This window comes from Megalobrama amblycephala, linkage group LG3 (assembly GCF_018812025.1).
Source record: "Megalobrama amblycephala isolate DHTTF-2021 linkage group LG3, ASM1881202v1, whole genome shotgun sequence".
NCBI classification, from domain to species: domain Eukaryota; kingdom Metazoa; phylum Chordata; class Actinopteri; order Cypriniformes; family Xenocyprididae; genus Megalobrama; species Megalobrama amblycephala.
In genome coordinates this window covers 59,531,240-59,555,748 of record NC_063046.1, presented here as the reverse complement: position 1 = coordinate 59,555,748, position 24,509 = coordinate 59,531,240, and the positions used below count along the sequence as shown (strand labels likewise).

Here is a 24,509-nt window from a genome sequence, read left to right as displayed (position 1 = left end):
ATTTTTGTGTTACGTAACACGTTTGAGCTTCCACTAGAACCAATGAGGTTCATTCTTGTGTGTTACGTAACACGTTTGAGCTTCCACAAGAACCAATGAGGTTCATTCTCGTGTTACGCAGCACTTCTGAGCGTCCACAAGAACCAATGAGGTTCATTCTCATGTTATGTAACACGTTTGAGCTTCCACGAGAACCAATGACGTTCATTCTTGTGTTACATAACACATTTGAGCTTCTACTAGAACCAGTGAGGTTCATTCTCGTGTGTTACGTAACACGTTTGAGCTTCCACAAGAACCAATGAGGTTCATTCTCATGTTATGTAACACATTTGAGCATCCACAAGAACCAATGAGGTTCATTCTTGTGTTACATAACATGTTTGAGCTTCCACTAGAACCAGTGAGGTTCATTCTCGTGTGTTACGTAACACATTTGAGCTTCTGCAAGAACCAATGGGGGTTCATTCTTGTGTTACGTAACACGTTTGAGCTTCCACTAGAACCAATGAGGATCATTCTCGTGTGTTACGTAACACGTTTGAGCATCCACAAGAACCAATGAGGTTCATTCTTGTGTTACGTAACCCGTTTGAGCTTCCACTAGAACCAATGAGGTTCATTCTTGTGTGTTACGTAACACGTTTGAGGTTCTGCAAGAATCAATGAGGTTCATTCTCGTGTTATGTAACACGTTTGAACGTCCACAAGAACCAATGAGGTTCATTCTTGTGTTACATAACATGTTTGAGCTTCCACTAGAACCAGTGAGGTTCATTCTCGTGTTACGTAACACGTTTGAGCTTCTGCAAGAACCAATGAGGTTCATTCTCGTGTTACGCAGCACTTCTGAGCGTCCACAAGAACCAATGAGGCTCATTCTCATGTTACGTAACACGTTTGAGCGTCCACAAGAACCAATGAGGTTCATTCTTGTGTTACGTAACACATTTGAGCTTCCACTAGAACCAATGAGGTTCATTCTCGTATGTTACGTAACACATTTGAGCTTCTGCAAGAACCAATGAGGTTCATTCTCGTGTTACGCAGCACTTCTGAGTGTCCACAAGAACCAATGAGGTTCATTCTCGTGTGTTACGTAACACATTTGAGCTTCTGCAAGAACCAATGAGGTTCATTCTTGTATGTTACGTAACACGTTTGAGCTTCCACAACAACCAATGAGGTTCATTCTCGTGTTACGTAACACGTTTGAGCTTCCACAAGAACCAATGAGGTTCATTCTTGTATGTTACGTAACACGTTTGAGCTTCCACAACAACCAATGAGGTTCATTCTCGTGTTACGTAACACGTTTGAGCTTCCACAAGAACCAATGAGGTTCATTCTTGTGTTACGTAACACGTTTGAGCTTCCACAAGAACCAATGAGGTTTATTCTCGTGTTACTCAGTATGTTTGAACTTCCATAAGAACCAATGAGGTTCATTCTCGTGCATTACGTAACATGTTTGAGCTTCCACAAGAACCAATGAGGTTCATTCTCATGTTACACAGCACGTTTGAGCTTCTGCAAAAACCAATGAGGTTCATTCTCGTGTTACACAGTACGTTTGAACTCCCGTAAGAACCAATGAGGTTCATTCTTGTGTTACACAGTACATTTGAACTTCAGCAAGAATCAATGAGGTTCATTCTCATGTATTAGGTAACATGTTTGAGCTTCCACAAGAACCAATGAGGTCCATTCTCGTGTTACGCAGCACGTTTGAACTTCCGTAAGAACCAATTAGGTTCATTGTCGTGTTACGCAGGACACTTGAGCTTCTGCAAGAACCAATGAGGTTCTTTCTCGTGTGTTACGCAGCACGTTTGGGCTTCCACAAAAACAAATGAGGTTCATTCTTGTAGCGAATTAACTCAAAGGGGAAATATTAATAATTATTCATAACTCAATATGATTATTAATTATGATTAATTATGAATATGTAAATCTGTTAATCAGATTAACTGGATATAGCTACATTAAGCTTAATATTACAATCAATTAACCTGTTGTCCAGCGAACACTCAGTGTTGATTGTTTATTAATTCTAAGAAATGTTCATTTCCAGGTTATGGAAAAATAACATTCTTATTGTACCGTGCTACTTACAGCATGTAGTCAGGATCTAAATCACCTTAGAGGCAATTTATTAGCAGACGGAGTCAGAACCAAACCGGTATTGTGCACAGTCTTTATTAACTAACTCACAAACACATAACTAAACTAACAAACACATAACATAACATACACAAAGGTCACACACACATACGTAGGTCAGAATGAGTAATGATAGAGTTGAACCGGAAGAGGTACTGTTACTAGAGCTATAGGAAAATGTCAAAGACAATCTGGAAAGGAATCATCAGTTTCTTCAGTAATAAAACACCTTTGCTGACAAAGGTAAGTTTTACAAATCAATACTAAATCACTGTTTAGTGTTCAAATGTACGATACTTGCAAGGTACCTTTAGGCTGAGGAGCATCGGCTCTGCCATCTGAGGAGAGATCTTGAGGATTCAGTCCGAAGTTGTTGCCAGTATCTTCTGCGTTGGATGAAGTACTATGGAACGACTTATAGATGAACACATGGCTTGGTTGTAGGCCGAGGCCGGCAGGCCTCCAGGCCTTGACCTGGAAAGGTCAAGGAGGTCCGTTCAATTGTCCATTTTTCCTATGTAAGGAAAAGAGTGGCATTTTTCGCTGGCTTTTAACCTCTGGTCAAAGTCACACCTCTTAGTTGTTGACCGGACCAATGAAGATGTTGTATTTCCGGGTGACAACACATGACCAAGCAGATTAACTGGCTAAGTTTTTGAAGAAGAACTATTAAAGATTCTTGTAATACTAATGTGTTGCACAGGTATGGACATACCGCATATACAAGCATTTAAATCTGCTCAATACAAACCCATAGACACTAAACATGGCATAATTGAAGTTACCTTAAATGTCATAAAACTGAATTTCTCGGGGGATAGGGACAGACCCCAGAGTGAGCTTTAAACAAGTATTGGTTAACTAATACAAATAACTGTGTCTGATTTGTCTCAGTCATTACATTCTCATGTTACGCAGGACACTTGAACTTCTGCAAGAACCAATGAGGTTCATTCTCATGTTACGCAGCACATTTGAGCTCCCGGCTTATGTAACTTCAAAGTTCCTCCTGGTGGGGCTAATACAACCAGGAAAACGGTCCTATAGGTGACTGCCCTGGTGGCTATAAGAAGTTCCTATAACAGTGTGAAAACCACTTATGTAATTTGGGGAATCAGGATCAATGAATCAACTTCCATGGCAATGCTGATCCAGCAAATGCCTCAAATTCTTGCAGCTGCATAGGTTGCAGCAGGGGCATCACTTTGCAAGGGAGCCGGAATGCTTGCACCATTCTCTCAGGAAGTTCAGGAAATGCCTCAGGGTCATCCTGCAGCCACAGGAATCCTTCACCAGTTTGGACAACTGTGCAAGTTCCATGGCAGCATTGTCCTTCTACTGGGTTTTCACATCAGTGTGGCAGGTTTGGGAGATAATGGTAACTGGGATGAAGGGGGCTGAGTGCAGATGGTTCAATATCATTCTTTTATTTAACAAAACACAAAGCAAAACATTAGAGCAGGGCTCTGTAGAGCTGGCATTTATGTCCATGTTGTGACATATTTACAAATAAAACAAAGAAAAAAAATTAGGGTGGAACTGGAGTTTATCCATCCATTGTTGATTGGGAAAAGTGAACATTGTGCACCATAATGAGAGCAGGAAGAGCAAGTTATGACATTTTGATTAAAGGTTACAAGGTCAAAAATGTGCATGGATGAATCAAACACAATAAGACCAATAAGATGCTTTAAGAAAATAAATTTTAGATTTAATTCTTGTCCTGCGAAGTTTAGCTTCAACTGTAATCAAATCGACTTGATAAGGCTAATCAAGATCTTCCAGGTCTAAGATTATGAAGCTAAACTCTGTACTATTTGTAAGGGTTACTTTTGTCAACTTAGGTTACAGAGTTATTTTCTAAAATGTTTGCAATCCCTGTGCTAATTTCAGCCTGTGGCTGTGAGTTGATGGCCTGGAGAATAATCCATGTGGCAGCTGTAGGAGGAAAGTGTTCTCTCAGAGAACATTCAGTTCCTGTGTACTCAGCGCTGATCACACTCCCATAAGAACATGCATCTGTCCTTCTAACTGTAATCATGAAAAATTAAATGTGTTAAGTGAGTGATGTCCTTTTTTATTCAATTTCTATAGTGATCATATAGCTGTCTGGGTAGAGGGATAGAATGCTTTTTTTTTTATACAAAATTGAATTCCTCATGTTCTTTGCTTTTGATGTTTGGGTGAAATATGACTCAAAGCTGTTTTTTTTTTCTTTTCTAAAATCAATCACAGCAGTGCAGCAAACAGAAAATTATATCTCCCTTTTCCCATAAAATGAATTTTTGATGAATATAACACACTTTGAATCCTGTCCTCTTAGTTTCCAGTATAGCAGAACCTTTTTTACTATTTTAAAAACGTTTATTTTTGTATCACTGAAAAAAAAAAACATGCCTCAACAAAAAGTGTGTGTGAGTGGATGACTTTCACCCCACGAGCAATTTTATGATGTTACCACTGTCACCAAAAAAGGGAGAAAAAAATCCAAAGCTACAGGTGGTTTGTACATAATTATTTTGGCATAATATATCTCCATGTAATCTAGGCCTAAAAGGTAAAACAAAGGGGGGAAATGCTCTATTTTTAAAGCACTTCTGGCTGCATCTCACACTGCCCTTCACGGTCTCCTTGCCAACAGCAGTCTTTCCAAAGAACTGATTTCCATATTTGTAGTTGGGAGGGAGTAAACACACACATAAGGGCTTAAGCCATGTTCCTGTCGGCTTCTCAGAACTTCAGGGTGACCATGTGACCTTAGTGACAACAGCACCTCTGTATTCACAGCAGCCAAAACGTTGGTTGGTTAAGTATTCTGAGTGGTTAGGCTGCTCTAGGCCAAAGTTTTAGGTGGAAAATATAAAGAGTAGATTTATTATTTAGTAGAACTAGATTTTATATTTTTTAAAGAAAATGTGCATGGTGATGGAGCCATGATGTTGCACCACAATGCTAAATGGTTAGTGATTGCTAGGATGTTATGGGGTGGTTGCAAGGTTTTTACTAACTGGCTCACCGACCCAATCCCAAATGTCTATGATATTCTAGTCCATAGCTCAGTCCATCCTTTAAAGGTTTAGTTCACCCAAAAATGAAAATTCTGTCATTGTGTCACTCCACACCCGTAAGACCTTCGTTCATCTTCGGAACACAAATTAAGATATTTTTTGATAAAATCGATGGGCCTCAATTGACAGCAAGATAATTAACACTTTCAAATGCCCAGAAATGTACCATTCCAGTACTGATTTAATCAACTTTATTAATCACAAAGCTCATAGAGATCATCTTAAATTCACAGTTCCGATGCACAAACACAGTAAATCCCACAAGCTTGCTTTCACCTGCTCATGTCCTGACCCTCCATTACACGCCTGACCTCTTACTCTCTGGCTACCTATCATTACAATGACACTCCACCCAGTGTCCGAAAATGGAATTACAACAAACATTCAATACAACAGAATTACACATTGTGTGTGAACATGATGGTTACTGTAAGACTAAATGTGAGCAGGCATTTACTCATCTCACTTTCATAAAAACACATTCAGTACTACTCAAAATTAATAAAAACTGTGAAATGCAAACTCAGAATAGTACGCAAATCTGCAATAATTAAATATTTTACAAATATACATAATGTCTTTGCTGCTGACCTTTGATGATCCAATTCAACCGTACTAATAAGCAAAAATGACTTATGAGGTCTGAGTAAGTCATGACTTAAATTTCCATCTGTTCATGGCACAAATATAACATATATCACCAGAAGATATAAAATATACACCACAAATAATGGACAATTTATGCTGTTTTTTATGCTGATTTAGTCTTGTGGGCAAAACAGAAAAAAAGCTTTTGCAAAAAAAAAAAAAAAAAAAAAAAAAAAAGGAAAAAATGGTCAGTGTCAGAATGACATGATGGTTATTTTGGCAATGAAAGACTTTTTTTTTTTTTGGGCAATTATCCCTGTGAGAGTAAGAGATACTGTGTATGCCAGAGGGAAATGGGAACCTCTCATTCAGTTAATGCATCTATATTCATACAGCTTTACAGAATTAATGAAGTTGACACAGTTGCTGAGGACTTTGTTTAAAAGCCTCAATAAATAATATGATGGGGTAACAGTTGTCAGTTGTCTGAAACCTCAGGTTTCCATCTTCCTCTTGACCTCCTCTGATCTGTCCGTCATAGCAGGTCCATGGTTCCTGTGCATCACACATTTCACCCATGAGAGAGCAGGCCTGCTATGGAGTGCCCCCGGCAAAGTACAGGCCCAATGAATAACTCAGGTCGAAGTAACAGGTCCGGTCACTCTGTTTTATTTGTCTGAAGTTTAGTTGCACTTATGAAAGAACCCGAGTGCATAGACCATGGAAGAATGACAAGGTTATGTGTTATACTATATTTCATCATGGTGGATCTATAAATACAAATGTTAACAAATGTTCTGTATGTCTTATTGTTGTCAAAAATATTGATATTTAAATATGTATCAATACTGAAATATAAAAATTAAATGGTCTCTTCTTCACTCCAATTGTCGCATTTTCTGTCACCATTTGACATTTTCCCCCTAAAGAGCGGAAACGTCTCGGTTACGTATGTAACCCTCGTTCCCTGAAGGAGGGAACGGAGACATACGTCAGTAGTGACCGACGAATTGGGATATCGCTAGAGAGCCCTATCTGCTTCAAATGAAATAAAACAAGCCAATGGAATTGGCGTGCGATATTTGCATAATGCACACCACCTCCGCCAGGTGGTATAAATAGGAAGCAGATGCAATCGCACTCTGTTTTTCACTGAGGAGACAACCTTGAGTCTGCACTACAGCAAGGGCACAGGAACTGTGGTGACGGGACGTACATCTCCGTTCCCTCCTTCAGGGAACGAGGGTTACATACGTAACCGGGATGTTCCCTTTCAGTTGGTCACGTTCGACGTACGTCAGTAGTGACCGACGAATTGGGATCCCAAATAAAACGCCAGTTACAGACCCCTTCCAGCGCCCAGCGCAAGCTCTAGCCACCCGGCACACCAGTGGGGCGGAGAAGGGGGTGAGCTTACGCCGAGAGAGTCTACTGCTGTTCCAAAACTCCCACTACAGGAGACCTAGACAACACTGGGGAAGCGAACCCATAGGGGATGCTGCGGAGACCACAACCTACCATGCAGGGGAGGAATTTACGTGGAGAATACACATATGGACTGGCCGCGGGCAGTACGCATATGGAGTCCCTGGGATGGCTCCACCTGAGCATAGGGTGGAGACTCATCTGACAGGTGACAGCAGAGCTGGCTCTGCTAAGGGAAAGACATGGGCTCACCATGGGGAATTGACCGTGGACAATACACATATGGAAACACTCACGTGGAGGGGTCGCGACATATGGCACCCAGCCAAACATCACGGACGGACGTAAGTTTGGCCTGGCATCAGACACTCCGCAATGTCCGAGCCGCAATGGGAGGCGAAGGAACTCGACAGGGTTCGCCAAACGGGGAACTCGACTGGAGTAAAGGATGCACGTATCCGGCCCAGGGGGCGGGAATGGCATTGCAAGCAGACACTTAGAACAGGCTCTTAGAACAGGAAGCAAGTACACGGGAAGATACCGGTTCTACACGAAGGCTATAGAATCTAGCGGACGTGTTAGGTGTCGCCCAGCCCGCAGCTGTACAGATATCTGTCAGCGAGGCGCCGTGCGCCAGCACCCAGGAAGAGGCCACTCCTATGTCTCAATTACCTGCCACTATTTACGTGATGACTGGGTTCTCATTTCAAATGTGTTGCAAGCCAGAGCTATGCAGGCTAGTCAAACAGGCACAAATATATGTGCATTGCTTTCAGAGGTGTTGGCAGAGTGGGGGCTCACTAAGAAAGACCCATTCATTGTAACCGACAACGCTACCAACATGATATGTCCCATGGAGATGATGGAGCTGCTCCATATGGGCTGTTTTGCACACAATTCAGCTGCGCTGAAACTTCCATCCATTTCTCGGTTGCTAGGTCGAGTTAGGCACACAGTGAAATTCTTTCACAGAAGCACTAACACTAACAACATTTTCAAAGAAAAACAAATGCTACTGAACTTGCCCTGGCGCATACTTAAAACTGACATGGTGACCACGTGGAACAGCGCACTGGACATGTTCTACAGATTTTTGGAGCAGCAACCAGCAATCTCAGCTGCACTTCTTTCTCCTTAAGTCCATCGAAGAAAAAAGGATCTTTTCACTCTTACAAGAGGCGGATATAACTGTTGCCGAGGACATTGTGAAAGCTCATTGTGCAACAATGATGATGTCTAGGGAGAACACCGCTACCCTATTATAGCACCATTGCACGCACAGCTCCTTGATGAGATGTGCTTGTGATTTAAATGTGATTGTCTAATCTTTAAAGGTATGCAAATCTAAAAGAGAAGCTGCATGTTGTATTTGCCCTAGAGCCTTGTTTCACGATTCTTCCTTTCATCTCTGAAGAGGAACGAGAGGACACATGCACAACACTAATCAGTGAGATGGTCACTCTGGAGCAAGTTAAGTCATATGATGTAAGTTGTATAGATTTAAAACTGAAAATGTAAACAAAACAAATATTTATTAACTGCACATAAATATAAGTAAGTAAAATAACATTTTTTTGTATGGTGGAGATGGCCATTAAATTCAAATGTAATTTTAATTGACATTTTTTCTTGTTTTTAACAGCAGCAAGGATAGTGCTGGTAATGGAGCAGGTGCACCTGTACAGGAGCAAAAATCCCTTGGTGGAGGTGACCCATTTCCAGCCCCACCAAAGAGATCAAAAGTATCCTGTGCACTGTTGGATCTTCTTGGTGCAGCCTATGCTGCAGTAGTAGTCAGTGCTACTGCTGCAGACAGGGCATGGGAAAAAGTTGGCAAATACAGAGAAGTTACACCTACAGTATACCTCTCTCAGAAGACTTAAGTGGTGGTGCAAGCATGAAAGAGTGTACCCATTTTTGTCCCTCCAGGCAAAACGCTTTCTTTGTGTTCCTGGGACCAGTGTCCCAGCTGAAAGAATTTTCTCCACAGCTGGAGACATTATTAAAGCTTAAAGTTGACTTCTGCCAGAGCACGTTGACCAACTCCTTTTCTTGCAAAAAAAAAAAAAAAAAAAAAATACAGTTTCCATTGAGGCAGTGTTACTGTACTTTGAGCCTACTGTTAGTCCAGTGTTCACCGAAAAATGAAAATTCTGTCAAAATTTATGAATGTATGATCATGTATGAATTTCTTTCTTCTGTTGAACACAAAAGAAGATATTTTGAATAATACGGTTAACCAAACACATTGACTTGACTTCCATAGTATGGAGAGAGAGAAAAAAAAAAGAAGTCAATGGGGACCAAAACAATATGGTTACCCATATACTTCAAAATATCTTCTTTTGTGTTCAATGGAAGAAATAAATTCATACATGATTAACACATTCATAAATGACATAATTTTCTTTTGGGGTGATCTATACAGCTTTGTGGCTCTTAATTTCCTTTTATTAATTAACCATTTGTAAACTTATGTCCACCGTTCATTTGTATAAATATGGGATTTGTATTAAATCATGTCCCACCTCGTGCGTGGTGCATGGGCCAACACCCTCAAGGTGACCCACAACTGTGTCAAGGCCTTGGTCCCTTGGAAATCACCCCACTTTCATCAGAACGGGATAACACTGGGCTTGGTTTCCAGAAGATAAGTGATCATGATGGACACCTCTAAGATGGGCTGGGGCACCCTGTACAATGGCAGATTAGCCTTCAGCTCATGGGCGACCCTCCTGTTGGATTGGGGGGGACAATTTAGCTCCCCCAACCAGAGTTGTGGAACCTTCATGTTTGACTCCTCTACGGGAGCCGCTAGGCCTTCCTCAAGGGGTCATGAGAACGATCTCGGAGGTGAGGGCCCTTTCCACAGGGAAACTTAGCTCGAAAACTAGACCCTACTAATTACGAGATTGTGTCAGTACTCGCATTTTTGCAGGAGATGCTGGATGGTGGGCGTGCCCCCTCCACGCTCAAGGTGTATGTGGCAGACATCTCTGTGAATCATGTCCCGATAGCTGGCCAATCAATTGGGAAACATGACCTGGTTGTTAAGTTTCTCAGAGGGGCTAGGAGGTTGAATCCTCCCCGTCCTTGCTCGATCCCATCATGGGACATCTCGACAGTTCTTAGGGCATGTGGCCATGTGGCCTTCGGTCTCTCTCACTTAAGACTGCCCTCTTGCTGGCTTTAGCATCAGTCAAGTGAGTTGGCGATCTGCAGGCTCTATCTGTGGAACCTTGTCAGCTTTGGAGCAAAGGATTTCCAGATGGATTGTGGATGGGATAGTGCTGGCTTACAAGTCCGTGGACTTGTTGTGCCCCTTGGGAGTGAGGACCTACTCCACTAGAGGTATGGCCTACTCTTGGGCATAGTCTAGCGGAGTCTCTATCGCAGATATCTGTGTGGCAGCCGGCTTGTCCTCACCATCCCTGCTCTTCAAGCACAGGTGTTGTCAGTCTGAAATGCTTGAGTACTGTATAGTCAGGCTCTGACTGAGCCTCTTCTTATGCAGCTGGTCAAGGGGCCCTCAATCGAGTACCCCTAGCTGTCGGCTCGCAGAGTGGCTTCTGTTCTGCGCATGTAGCATGGTGCTATTGGATCAAGTTCCCCATAAGCATCAGCGAACTGACGCAATGCGAGTGAACCATATCGAAAGGAAATGTTTATGGTTCCCTGAGTTAACTTGCTGTGCAACGATGCTGCACAGCGAGTCATGCTAGCCCCTCATCAGTCAAAAGATTTTGATGACATTGCATTCCTGCATGACTTATATGGACCGTCAACCCCACCCTTTTTGGCTGGCTGAAATGCCATTTGTCAGGGGAGGTGCACAGATATGAACCAATCAGTATTCAGAAAAAACAAAGCTTTCCCCATATGTGTCAGAAAACTGGCACAATACTCGTTACTGTAAACTCAGGGAACCTGGGTTACGTGAGTAACCATAAACATGTGATGTGTCCATGACTGTCCAAAGCTCTTGAACTCTAAGGGCTGGTTCATACAGAACGCGTTTTTTGCTTTGAAAAACGTGAGATGCGGGCAGTGGAATGGGGAAAAACCGCAAGGTCTCGAGATGTGTCTTTTAAAAGTTGAACTTTTTTTAACTCGAGCGCTGTGTTTTTAGAACAGTGTGTCGTGCGTGAGATGCTGCAAAAGATGTGAGCACAACTGTCAAACATGTTCGTCTAGCGCATTTACATAGAAAAATAATGGAAAAGTAGCGCAGTGGAATGGAAAAACACGTTCTGTTCGAATGGCCCCTAATAACACTGCAACACAAGCACTCTGAGAGATGATGGCACAGATCAGGGAGGAGGTTCTGTCTGTTTTCCAAGCTCAACCAGAAATGTAAATTTACTATTTAAAAATTGTCTGACACATAGGATCACCTGTAGGTGTTGATACAACATACTAATGACAAAACAAGTCGCAGTGAATAAGATATTCATAAAAATGACTCATTTTAAAAAATATTTTCACACTTCTCTTGCTAGCAGTTGCTGAATTTATGCAACATGTTTTGTTTACAAGCTTTGCATATTTATTTGTGTTTGTGAGTGAGAGTTTGGTGCAACATGGTGGTGAGTAAACAGACAAAATTTCCTGTTTTCTTCTAGTTAATACTGAAGAGGGGTAACACACACAAATGGAATATGTGTGGCAACAATAATAGTATAGTAACTCTTGGCTTTGGTATAAGCATTTTCTGAAGATCTGGTATGGGTGTTTCTAAATCCTCCTCACAATTTGTTACAAACAAGGATTATCCAGGTTGATTTGGAAATGTTGTCACAACACAAGGAACACACCTATTCATCCAAGGATTAACGAAAGGCATGGGTTGCCTCATGGAAACAAAGACATTGTTTCCATGAGGCAACCCAAAGGTAATCATGATTTGTTTAGCTAATCATGTAGTAGCATGTAGCGTGTATTTGCAAGGTGTAACTTCCTAATCTAAACACTGGTGTTCTTTCCAAAAACATTTAGTACTTTACAATTTAAAGTACTAAAGAAAGGTGTAGTACTATAGTTTAATTTCATTGCACTCTGGGCGGTATTTTAATTTATCTTTGGTGTATTTATTAAAGAAAGTTATGTAACATCCAGTGCAAAAAAAAAAAAAAACTACCCCCTACCCCCATACATATGTAATAACATGATGCTTGTCGACTTGTATGCTATATTGCACATTTAGTCAAATGCAGCAGGTCATTCAGTTATTCAATGCATACAGAAAATTTGTGTACCATGCACACAATATATACTATACTGCATACAATAATAGTATGCAATTAAACATTTTTATTGCAAAATTTAATTTAACCATTAAAAGTCCAGAAAAATGATAACGGAATTTGGAAAAAAATAAAACAGATTTTATAGGGCCCTACTGTATGAGTTCTTGTTTTTTATATTTATATATTATATGATATAGTCAAGTAAATTTACACAAGCAAGAGCACCATTTTCCTGAATATCACATGAGTGATCACAAATATGATATAGATTTATGTACAGCAGTTCAATAAGCAAGAACTTAATATTGAGCGACTTACATTTTAGACACAATATTTTTTTTTCCTGTTTCGACAAATAGTTCCAAACAAAGCCGTAGCTGAACTGTTGTGCGTCTCAGAGCAACACTATATTGTTATATTCCTGAATTAATCTGTTTTTGAATAAAATTGGTGGTTTTTGTTTATTCATTTATTTATCCTAAACCATCCTTATCCTTTACAGGCCTAAACCATCCAAGATACCAGCACAAAAATACAATCAGTAAAAAAATTACCGTTATCGAAAAATCCAAAAAAAAAAATCAAGATATCAATTTTTATCAATATCACACACCCCTAAGCCGCAGTCACAGAAAAGTCTCTGGTTTAACTTTGATCAAATTGTATTCCTTTTTTCAGTTGGCTATGAAGAGCATAGGTTTCAGCTGGGTATGCCTGACAGGCTTAACAACTACAAAATTATCAAAATAATATTTGCTTTAATTGTAATTAAAAGTGCACCAGTAATTTTTACTTTAAGCTGGAACTGCTCACTATGGTAGACATCTTAACTTATACCAACACAGCGTTGTATGAATGTAGAGACACGCAAATTTCCATTGCTACTGTAGAAATGCCATATCCGCCATCGATTATGATTTAGTTTAAGAATAGTGATATGACTTGAATCTCTATCACAGAAATGTAATGAAATCAAATGCATTACCACAGTGATTTACACTTGTAACATTTTACATACAAATCTTGAGCAGTGCACATTTATTCAAATTCATATATTCCTTTAACTCGAGGGCATAAAAATATCACATATTTATATCAGATACATTGCCAAGAATTTACAACACCAACAAGACATGTCTAAAACATAATCCATTTTTATAAGAGTGCTTTCAGTCTTGTAAATGAATGTTGTGGTTTGAACAGATGCTTACAAGAAAATGTGGCACAAGACCATTAATTCCCAGCAGTTAATTCAGAATGTTTAGCATTATGAGAGTCCAAACTCTCTGACAGCACATCAGATTTGGAGATTAGGTCTGTGGTTTCCCAGTTTTCTCTGTGGCTCTATGATCAGCACCTACTGCCTCTGCTACACATGTAAAACCTTGTGCCCTGTTAACAAACAAAGAAATGAGTTTAATACCATTATGTTAATATCTAGAGAAATAGAAAAAACATTGGTATGCTCACTTCAACAGATCGTCCAGTTCTCTCTTGATTTTGTTGACTACAGGCGGACCCTGGTACACTAGAGCTGTGTAGAGCTGCACTAGAGAAGCTCCCGCACGGATCTTATCCAGGGCGTCCTGTCCACTGGCCACTCCACCGACTCCAACAATCGGCAACTTCCCTACAAACTCACACAAAAGCTTATTTCCTTATTAATCAAATTCACTTTGTGCATTTCAATTAGGGCTGTACACGTTTAGCGAATTATCGCTACATCTATATTAGTCTTGAAAAAAAAAAAATACCATCAGTCAAATTCATCTTTACATGTTTTGAGTTTTCTTTTCTTTGGTCAATGAATCACACCATTGTATACAAAAGAAACAATCCACTTATTTGCTACCTGAGACTGATAAAAGTATGAATGAAACTAAACTCTCACATCACCTATTTATTGGATTAGTTATGGCTCATATTTTCATGTGTGCACTCAGAGCTTGACTTTAACTTTTTTGCTCACCAGCCATTCTGACTAGTGGTTTTCAAAGTCACTAGCCACTCAGCATTTTCACTGGCCACAATTTTGACATTGATACCATGGGGAAAAACTGCCATACAGATATTTTTAACATCTCATAATTTGGCAGCAGGTATATTAGGCTGCCGTCACTTTAAGACCCGACGCATGGATCCATTATACTGATACACATGCATTTTCTTTCTCAACTGTTTACGTTCACTTAAAACATAACTGTGTTTACGTGAATACTCACCAAGACCTGCATTTTTACATTATTTTGTGTGTATTTGACTGTTTAAGCGCAATAAGCAGCGAAAAATAATGAAAAAGAGGCGGTTTTATGTGCGCACACTTTGGGTTTGAGCACAAAATCTGCGGGAACGAGTAAAATTATGCGCAATATGCATATAAATAAGCAGCTCGGTTAACAAACTTCATCTCTGCATATGCTGTGAGTTTGGGATAACATTCATCTAAGAATGCAATGTGTGCCATTTCCCAAGATTTTTAATGTAAATCATTTATAAACCTACGCCAACACAGGAGAATATATCAATACATTTCTAAATATGCAAATTGCAGTTCATCGCGATTTCAAAATAAACGTTTAATTAGTTTGCATGTTTTGATGTTCACGTGTTCTTGTTCAAGAAATTACAGTGGCTGTAGCATTTCTACTGTGAAATGGCACCCAGATATTCAAGTGTTTGGCTAATATTGTTAAACAAGGATTTTATCATGCTGTAAAGCAGCACTTCTCAAAGTCCGGACTCCGGTCCGGATCCGGACCCGGAGGGAATTAAATCCGGACCCGCCTCCATTTCGTATTTCAACAGTAGTAATTGTGTGTAAGGGATTAAAAGTCTGGATTTCCTACTTTGATAAACGCATGTCAAAATCATTTGTTTAGTGTTTTATGTCTTTTTTGGAGATGGTCCGAGATTAAAGCAAAGGCGAGATATTTAAAGTTTTCCTCCGTGATTCAGTTGCCATGACATCCAGTGAGTGTATACTTTTGACGTAATTGGGCGCGAATCGTGCGACGCCAATGGGTGTGGAGCAGTGGTTCTCAACCTGCGGCCCGCATACAATTCATTTTTGTTTTAAAATTTAGATTAAAGTGAATTAAATAAATATAAATGAGCTATAATGCTTTATTTGTCATATAAAATAATTTTGGTGAGCATTTATTATTTTCAGACATCAGGCAATGTAGGCTAATGACGCAATCACTCGGTTAACGAAACAAACACAAGTGCGCGCTTAGGAAGAATTCAAACAGTAGCCATTAATTTTGTAAATTTAAGCCTCAAAATGGTCACATTTGTTATTAAAAGAGAAAAACTAAATGTGGAACATAAAATGAAGGAACACATGCAAACAAGAAGAGTCGCATCGCAGTAAAGGTAAGAAGAATGGAAGAATCAGTTTGCTGTTAATGAGCGAGATGGGCAGCCTTCCTGTTTGCTCTGTAGTAAAGTACTTGACAAGCAAAACATACAATTTCAAAAGACTGAACTGTGAATTCAATGTGTTTGTTTGATGTATTTTAAATCAGTAAAAATAACCGCATCAGCGCACCACGGCTGGAATGAGCCCAACTCTGCAACGCGGCCCGTGAGACTTGCACTTGGACCATTGTGCGGCCCACTGGGAAAAAAGTTTGAGAACCACTGCTGTAAAGTGTAACAACAATCACCAGGCCGTTGGCACCCTCTGCAGGCATTTGTTATAATACATAACGCACATAAGTTGATTGTTTATAATGTATTTTAACCAGTGCTATCAAATCGATTAATCACATCCAATGTAAAAGTTTGTTTACACAGTGTATATATAATTATATTTATATATTAAATATGTGCATCTATGTGTGTGTGTGTGTGTGTGTGTGTGTGTGTGTGTATATATATATATATATATATATATATATATATATATATATATATATATATATATATATATATGTAATGATATACACTCACATTATGTAATACAGACTTTGTATGTGTTAGATATGATTAATCACATCTTAATTTTAACAGTGTTGTTCAATAAATCCATATGATGATACTTTATTTGAACCAATTATTGTCTCGTTGTTCTTTAATATATATATTTTAAGTCATTTTTAAAGGCAATTCTGATTACTCAATTAATCGGCAAAATAATCAACTGATTACTCGATTACCAAAATAATCGTTAGTGACAGCCCTAATCACGATTATAGTCAATACCGGTAAATCGTGACACCCCAATTTCAATCTACCAGTCTAAATACAAATGAAATGTGTAAAGATAAAAATAATGCTTTGATCTTTCAGGGTTTAAGGGTACCTTGGGTCAGTGTGTACATCTCTCGCACCGTTTGAGTAGACAGCTCCTTCAGAGGCTGACCACTGAGTCCTCCTATTTCATGTTTTTTGGGGTCTTTAAGAGTGTCTGGCCTGGAAACAGTGGTGTTGGAAACCATTAAACCATCAACGCCAACCTAAAAACCGCACAAAGCACAAAAATAAATTCCTGTATTTATGCAATATTTTTCCACATATTTGTTTGATCTGTGAATTATATGGAAGACTGACCTCCATGATGACCTCAGCAATGTCTCGCTTGTCCTGTGTAGAAAGATCCGGAGCGATCTTCACCACCACAGGCGGTCGCTTCTCCGTCCGCAAAGAATCCCGCTCTTTAAGCACCTGAAGAACCAGATCAAATGATGAAAATGTAAGGCTGAATAACACAAAGGACGTTCATTTGTTTTAATGTAAGGTACAACCTGTATCTGACAATACAGATTTCACTTGTTCTGTAATATTATGTATCAACAGGAAGAGATTCCTCTACACTGTGGTATGGATGTTGTTGAGAGCAATTACTGGGCAAATTTGCCATCCTTCAATGTTCATTCAGCACTGGAATGAAGTACTACCTTGTCCAGAAGGTGGCGCAGTTCTTCCTTGCCCTGCAGGTCTCTAAGGCCGGGAGTGTTGGGGCTGCTCACATTCACTACCAGGTAGTCAGCGAGAGGGCCCAGTGTCCGCACTCCCTCCACATAATCTGACACTGCATCTGCAGAAAGCTTGTTCTTCCCAAGATTGATGCCAAGAGGTTTACCTGCTGATAATGGACATTTATGCTGTTACAGAGAAGCATGACTTTCCTGGCAAAGCTGCTCAGATGTATTCAAATAAGTAGGAAAAAGCAGTGAATGTCTTTATTTCCAAGGCATTAAGGGAAATTATGTTATGTAAAGATATTTTCACAGTGTTAAGATAAAGGAACCTCATACCCAAATACACCTGCTGCTTTTACAATAAATACGACTAAACTGAAGTAGTTTTGTGTCTGTTATTTACCTTTCGTTAGTTCTGACTGCACATACTTCCTGGCTTTCAACCTTTCTTGCACTGCAGAAAGGCCACAACTATTGAATCCATATCTGAAATATACACAAAACACACTAAAGTTGTAAATATTATTGAGATATTTACACTACAATAATTACACAATTATAATATTTGACATTTACTTAGTAAGTACCATGTTTTGGAGAAACTCTCAGGATGGTATTCTTTGAATTCTCTGATAATCAAAGATACATTTCCATCTGACAATGACTGTACCATGGTACTACTACAGTATTACTAACTATTTTGAGTCAAGTTTAAGTCTATTGGCCTTTTTACAATTGCCTATAAAAATAACGCAATTGAAGCCATCATTCAACATTCATTCAATGTAGAACGTGTAGTAGTGATGCTGCTACAGTTTAATATGCATGTTAGTGGTTTGTTCAAAACCTAAGCATTTTAAAAGAGAAAGTCCAGACTTAAAACTTTCAAATGGCGAGCAGCATTTGGCATTCAAAACCGGCAACATGGACAAACACCACTCATTTACTCCATCTGGAGGGACTCCACCCTTGTTTGAATGCCCGTGAAGAACCTGTACAGAACACTGGCTGACGATTTTGGTGCGCAACTGATATTAACGACATTTTTACTGTTTGATGTTAACATCAGCAAATTAAAACAGACCAAAGAGAATATTTCCTTTATTCACTTGAAAATAGAAAACATCATCCAATCAGAAATTGTTGGGTTAAGAGTTAATTAGTTCTATAAATAATGCATTATACTCATCACACAATACAAGATGAAGAAGAAACCGTGAAAGGGTAAAAAAAAAAGTACATTCTGAGAGTTTGGATAGCATGGTAGGTTTGTCTAGCCACACCTGTTAATGACTGCCTGGTCTTCCTCCAGTCTGAACACACGTGGCTTTGGGTTTCCATCCTGTGCCTTTGGGGTGACTGTCCCCACCTCCACAAAACCAAAGCCCAGTCTATAGAGGCCATCCACTGCCTCACCGTGCTTGTCAAAGCCTGCTGCTATCCCAACTGGGTTCTGGAACTTTTGACCCATCACATGCACTTCCTGATGGAAAAAAAAAATGTGATAAAAAATTACTTTGACTGTTCCTGAAATATTAATAAAATGGTCATGACCCACAGAACCGATAAATGTTTTTCAAATTACCTATGCCAAAATATAGAGTGTCCTATATATAACTTATACACTACATGGCCAACAGTGATGCGCGGGTTGATCCAAAATGAGCGGGTGCCTGCGGTCACCCGCGGTTACCCGCGGTTACGAGTCATCCAAAAATATTTTTAATGATATTCGGGTCGCGGTCGGTCGGGTCGTTTAAAATAAAGATGCCAATTAACCTTTGTAATTTATATAGTACTAGACACAATTTTCTATGAAATACATAGGCCTAGACTTTATTGGCTGAATAACTTGCGCGAAGATGACGCACAAGCTCAGTCTGCAGGTAGAGATGGAGGCGGCAAGAGAAAAGGTGAAGACTGGGGAGTGGAAGCTCCACAAATACACAAATAGAAAGAGCAAAGTGTGGGAGACATTTGCCGAAATAATGAAATAGTAACATTATTAATGTTGAGCGTTATTAACTTTTGAATAAATGCTGACGCGGGACAAAATGCCCGATTTCCCAACACGTTGAACTGAGCAATGCCATTGTACCATTTTAATAGGCTACTTTTAAACGCATATAGCTCAGTAATGTCAGTTTTATGTATTTTCTGAGAGGGGGCGGGATTTTTGTTGGGAAAGTCGGGGGAGAGACGCACACTTCGATTAGACTGGATAAACACATGCAGCATCTTAATTGTTAAGAAAATGAAACGAAATAAATGAATAAATCAAGCCTTTATTACATAACACTAGGCTATATCATACAGCATTCAGAAAAAGAACAGTTTGCGCTCCTAAGGGCTGTCACACGTTTCCAAATATGGCCCAATGACGCTACGATGAGCATTTACTAGCCTAATTTTAAAAAAAATGCAGGTAAGGAAGCGGGTCGGGTACAATATTTTCTTTCTTTTTTTTTTGCGGTCCGAGTTGCGGGCGGGTTAGTTGAAAACGTCGGTCGGGTGCGGGTTGTTTATACATTGATCCGCGCATCACTGATGGCCAAGCATGTTGACAACCACTGCGTGAAAAGTGAAAACTAGGGCTGCTGATTTAACATTAGTTATGGGAAAAAATAACGAGTTAAAATTATTAAAGCATTTAACGCACTCGCCTGATAGAGGACAGTCCCAACATTAACTGCAGCCAATTTGGAATCTCTAGCTCAATCCCTCTAGCGCCACCACCTGTCCAAAGTTTCACTCACGTTTATGCTAATAACTTTTGAATTGTGAGGGCTAGAAATGAAATTCCACACATGATGACATCATTTTCTGTAATGAAAATTTTCCCGCCAAAAAAACTCCTAGACGGTTCATCTGATTTTCATGAAAATCTAGTCGGATCATCTTCAGATCACGCTGGCAAAAAGTTCTTGAATAAAAAAAACATTCTTGAATAATGCATTCACGAATTTGACGAAGAGCACACCAAATTGGATGTGAAGCTATATTTATTAATGACAACGATTTACCCGTGTCTTTTAAACCTTTGACAAAATCATACCGGAACATTCAAATCTGTGTTCGCGCAGCCGCGTGAGCCAGAGAGTGCAGTTTTGAACCACACAGTAGTTATTTCTCTGTGTTACAAATATTCAAATGATCACAGAAGTACTGAGATAAAAGTTTAAAGTTAGGATATAAACACTGATGTCTATGATTACACTCAAAATAGAGCAAACCACTTTTTGAAACGAACTTGGCGCTTCAAATAACGGTTGTATCAATTACATCTTACGCCAATAGGTGGCAACAAGTGTCTGTTAAAAATGTTGCATGCCACTCTTCAACACTGTTCACATGAGCACGACGCATGCGCGTGATGCTGATGCAGGAATCGGCCAATACTGAGCCAGCGTTCTGATGTAGAACCCGGAAGCACTGCACTGTGTTTACAACATGAACGTGTTGAATAAAGTTGTTATTTTTGGGGGGGTTTTTGGTGCACAAAAAGTATTATCGTCATGTCATAACATTAAAGTTGAACCACTGTAGTCACATTTTCTATTTTAACGATGACTTTACAACCTTTATGGACCTTGAAAGTGCTAATTGAATTGCTGTCTATGGGGGGTCAGAAAGCTCTCAGATTTCAACAAAATATCTTAATTTGTGTTCCGAAGATGAACGAAGGTCTTACGGGTTTGGTATGACATGAAGGTGAGTAATCAATGACAGAAATTTCATTTATGGGTGCACTAACGCTTTAAATGGCAAAACGTTTAGGCCCTGGCTGTTGGTGTCATGTACAGTAGCCTACAGGAAATTGCATTTCCCAACATTATGAAGAGCACTATCTGGACGTATTAAGTAAAATGTGATGGAAACAGTAGCAATAATTTAATTTGTATAGCACGTTTGAGCAATATAGCACTATATAAGTGTATGTATGCAAAATGCCTGTCTGACTGGGACTTCTAAAGGGAATTTCACACAAGTTCTGGCTTTTATAAATCTGAAAACATTTGTACACATGCTTGTCCTTTGTGCATATCCACACAAATTATTTTACACACCGGTAATTTTATTCACTCAAAAATATTTGTAAATTTTAAAACTGACACACCTTCGTTAACATTTCAATTTGGCATAGTTATCGGCCAGTGCCAACTATCTCAATGATTAATCAGCCTGGTCAACAACACAGCAGTCTATCACTAGTGTATAACACACTGACCAGTGAGGCTGGGTCCTTGTAGTTGTTGAGAGGCACAAGTCCAAGACCAATCAACCGGACAGCCATAACATGAGCCGTCTCTGCTCCCACAAACCTCTGCAGCACTGGCATGAGAGCATTGGCATAGAAGCGCTCGTCTCCGGAGACCGTGAGGTGTCCCAGGAACAGGGCACTGCCACATCCTATGATCTTTAAGGCATCTTTCGCTTGTTTCTGCAAAGAGCAAGAGAGGATACTTGAGTAACAAGAGACCATCCTTTTTTCTAAAATCCATTATCTGCTGAACTCACAATAAGACAGAGCACTACACTCCCATTTTAAAAGAGAGGATCCCAAGCGCACACTATAAGGTCAATCCGTCTCAACTCAACCAGAAGTCTGTGGCTAAACTTTTTGATTTTTATCTTTTTTTTCTGGTGAAAGAAATACGTACATGAAAAAGAAAGCTAAATTATTAAATGTCATGGATGCATATTTATTGAGTATTCCACCATTTTGTAAAAATGAGGGGGAGGTCAAAATGACAATTTTCACCTGAGATTTGGAGCCAAATTACAGGGTGGTAAATTAACTTTAGAAAGAACCATTATTTTATTTTTACACAGAGGTTGGTAGGTCTATTAGTAAAATCTGTTGACTTCAGCAATCTTTGTTACATTATACGCCAACGGTGACAGTTCAAAAATGGGAAAAGCACTTCTTTACCTCAAGTTTACATGGCTGTAACAGTAGAAGTATTTAAAGATATTTTAATATCCTTTTATATTCTGGTTCTTGACACACTTTTCTTTTGGTATCTTCATTTTTCAGACATATGGGGATCTCAATGTGGCTCCATGAGTAAATTGGTAAATTGTACATTTTCAGTGGTCAAAACCCAAATGTGGGTCACTACAGCTGATACTTTTATCTTTTAAAGAGTAATATCTGAAGAAAAAATATTGTTAAAACTAGAAATGTATCAACAACTGCATATAGAACATCTGAGCGCCATAAATATTCTTGTTCCAAAGTTTGCGTACCTGTAACTCTAAAAGTATTAAAGATATCATAAATATCCTTCTAGATTCTCATTCTTAATAATCTTCAATCATTTAAGGCCCTATATGGTTCAATCCCATAGATATGGGGATCTCAATGCAGCTCCATGTCCAAATTGTTTAATTTTACCCATTTTCAGTGGTCGAAAACCAAATGTAGACACTTTTCAAAAAGCTGATTATACTAATTGTGTTTAAAGAGGAACGTCTGAAGAACAAATATTACTGAAACTAGAAATGTATCTTGTTTCCCTCTATCAAAATATCAACACACCGCTCACACGTGCCAAAAAAATTATTTTCACAATAATATATAAAATATATTATTCTGCAGACACCACTTAGACAGCCATTGAATGATGATAATCTGCTAACCATTTCATCACTCCAATGAACAGGAAGGGGACCAGAGCAAATTACTGTTTCTGACATTGTACTTGCGAGTTTACACACCTCTTTAATGTTAATTTTAGTGATCTGTGACTGGCGAAGTCAAACATCATTTGTGCCGACGTGAATAATAATGATCTTAGGAATTTATGATTAGCATTAGCCAGCACTTTTAAATTTGCTTTTAACTCTGTAACTCTTCTTGTCTGTAACTCAAGAAGTATTAAAGATATCTTAATATCATTTTAGATTCTTATTCCTATGAAACTTTTCTTATGGAGTCTTCATTTTTAAAGCCCTATATATAGTTCAATCCCAGAGATATTGGGATGTCAATGCGGCTGCATGTAGTTCCTACACCGCGTACTTGAACTCTTGGTAGCTTCAGAATCTGTTAAAATTAACAAAATCCCTTCTTCCAAATATCCCTAAAACTGATTCAAATATTGATTCTTATACATACACTATTGAGAGCAAATTAATGTGCCTCAATCTGACCATTTCAGTGTATTTTTGGCACTCGGAGAGGTATGTTCTATGCAAAAAAAAAACACAACAAGTGCTTTTTCCCATTTTTGAACAGTCACAGATTGCTAGAATCAACACATTTTACTAATAGACCAACCAATCTGCGTAAAAATAACCATCTTTGTAAAGTAATTTTGACCCCCCCCTGTAATTTAGCTCCAAATCTCAGGTGAAAGTTGTCATTTTGACCCCCCTTTACAAAATGGTGCATTACTCAATAAAAATGCATCCATGACATTTAATAATTTGGCTTTCATCACTATTTATGTTTGTCTTTCTTTAGAAAAAACATTAACATCATCAAAAATTTGATCCTTGGAAGTTTGTGATTGATTTGACACGGAATGACACTATAAATGTGAACTAAAGCTCAAACCCATGTTTGTAGGCACGTGCACGATTTTGCCTTTAGTACAGAAATGTAAACACAAGGTTTACTGATATTTCATATTCACACAATTTAACTTGGAGCGTAATTAATACGTCTGAAACGCAAAACATCGAAAAAGTGCCAGATATGCCAGCTGTAAATGCATGCTCTGCTCGAGCTGATAACACTTTAAAAAACACAATAACAAACTTTATCTAAGAGCTGCATCTTATTCACCTTCAGTCGTCCCGCCATGAGTGTTGCATGACCATCCAAACAACGTGCAGCGCTTCGATAATCACTTCCTGGACGAAATCTCGCGAGAATAACGAAACCCCGAGAGCGAAATTCACATGAGATATTAGTTATATAACACAGCTAAATGTGTGATATTAACAGTTAATTGAGAGGAATTATTCATATAACAAGCAACACTGTCAGTTATGACTATTATAAACACAGTTAATGTTGCATTTGGTTAGTCGTGTAATATGTTGTAGAATATTTAATATAATTACTATTAGAATCTTATTATATA

At 39.0% G+C, this 24,509-nt stretch overlaps 1 protein-coding gene across 1 annotated transcript; it reads right to left on the bottom strand.

Annotated features, from left to right (window-relative positions):
- Positions 1–13,498: 13,498 nt before the first annotated feature.
- On the bottom strand, positions 13,499–24,330 carry dhodh (dihydroorotate dehydrogenase). The gene is made up of 9 exons (XM_048186301.1): positions 24,209–24,330; positions 21,644–21,856; positions 18,699–18,898; positions 17,819–17,901; positions 17,392–17,579; positions 17,045–17,158; positions 16,797–16,950; positions 13,961–14,120; positions 13,499–13,882 (listed from the first exon to the last, which is right to left on the bottom strand). The coding sequence occupies exons 1-9, from the start codon at positions 24,224–24,226 to the stop codon at positions 13,801–13,803; spliced, it is 1,212 nt and encodes a 403-aa protein (XP_048042258.1). The 5' UTR covers positions 24,227–24,330; the 3' UTR covers positions 13,499–13,800.
- Positions 24,331–24,509: the final 179 nt, after the last annotated feature.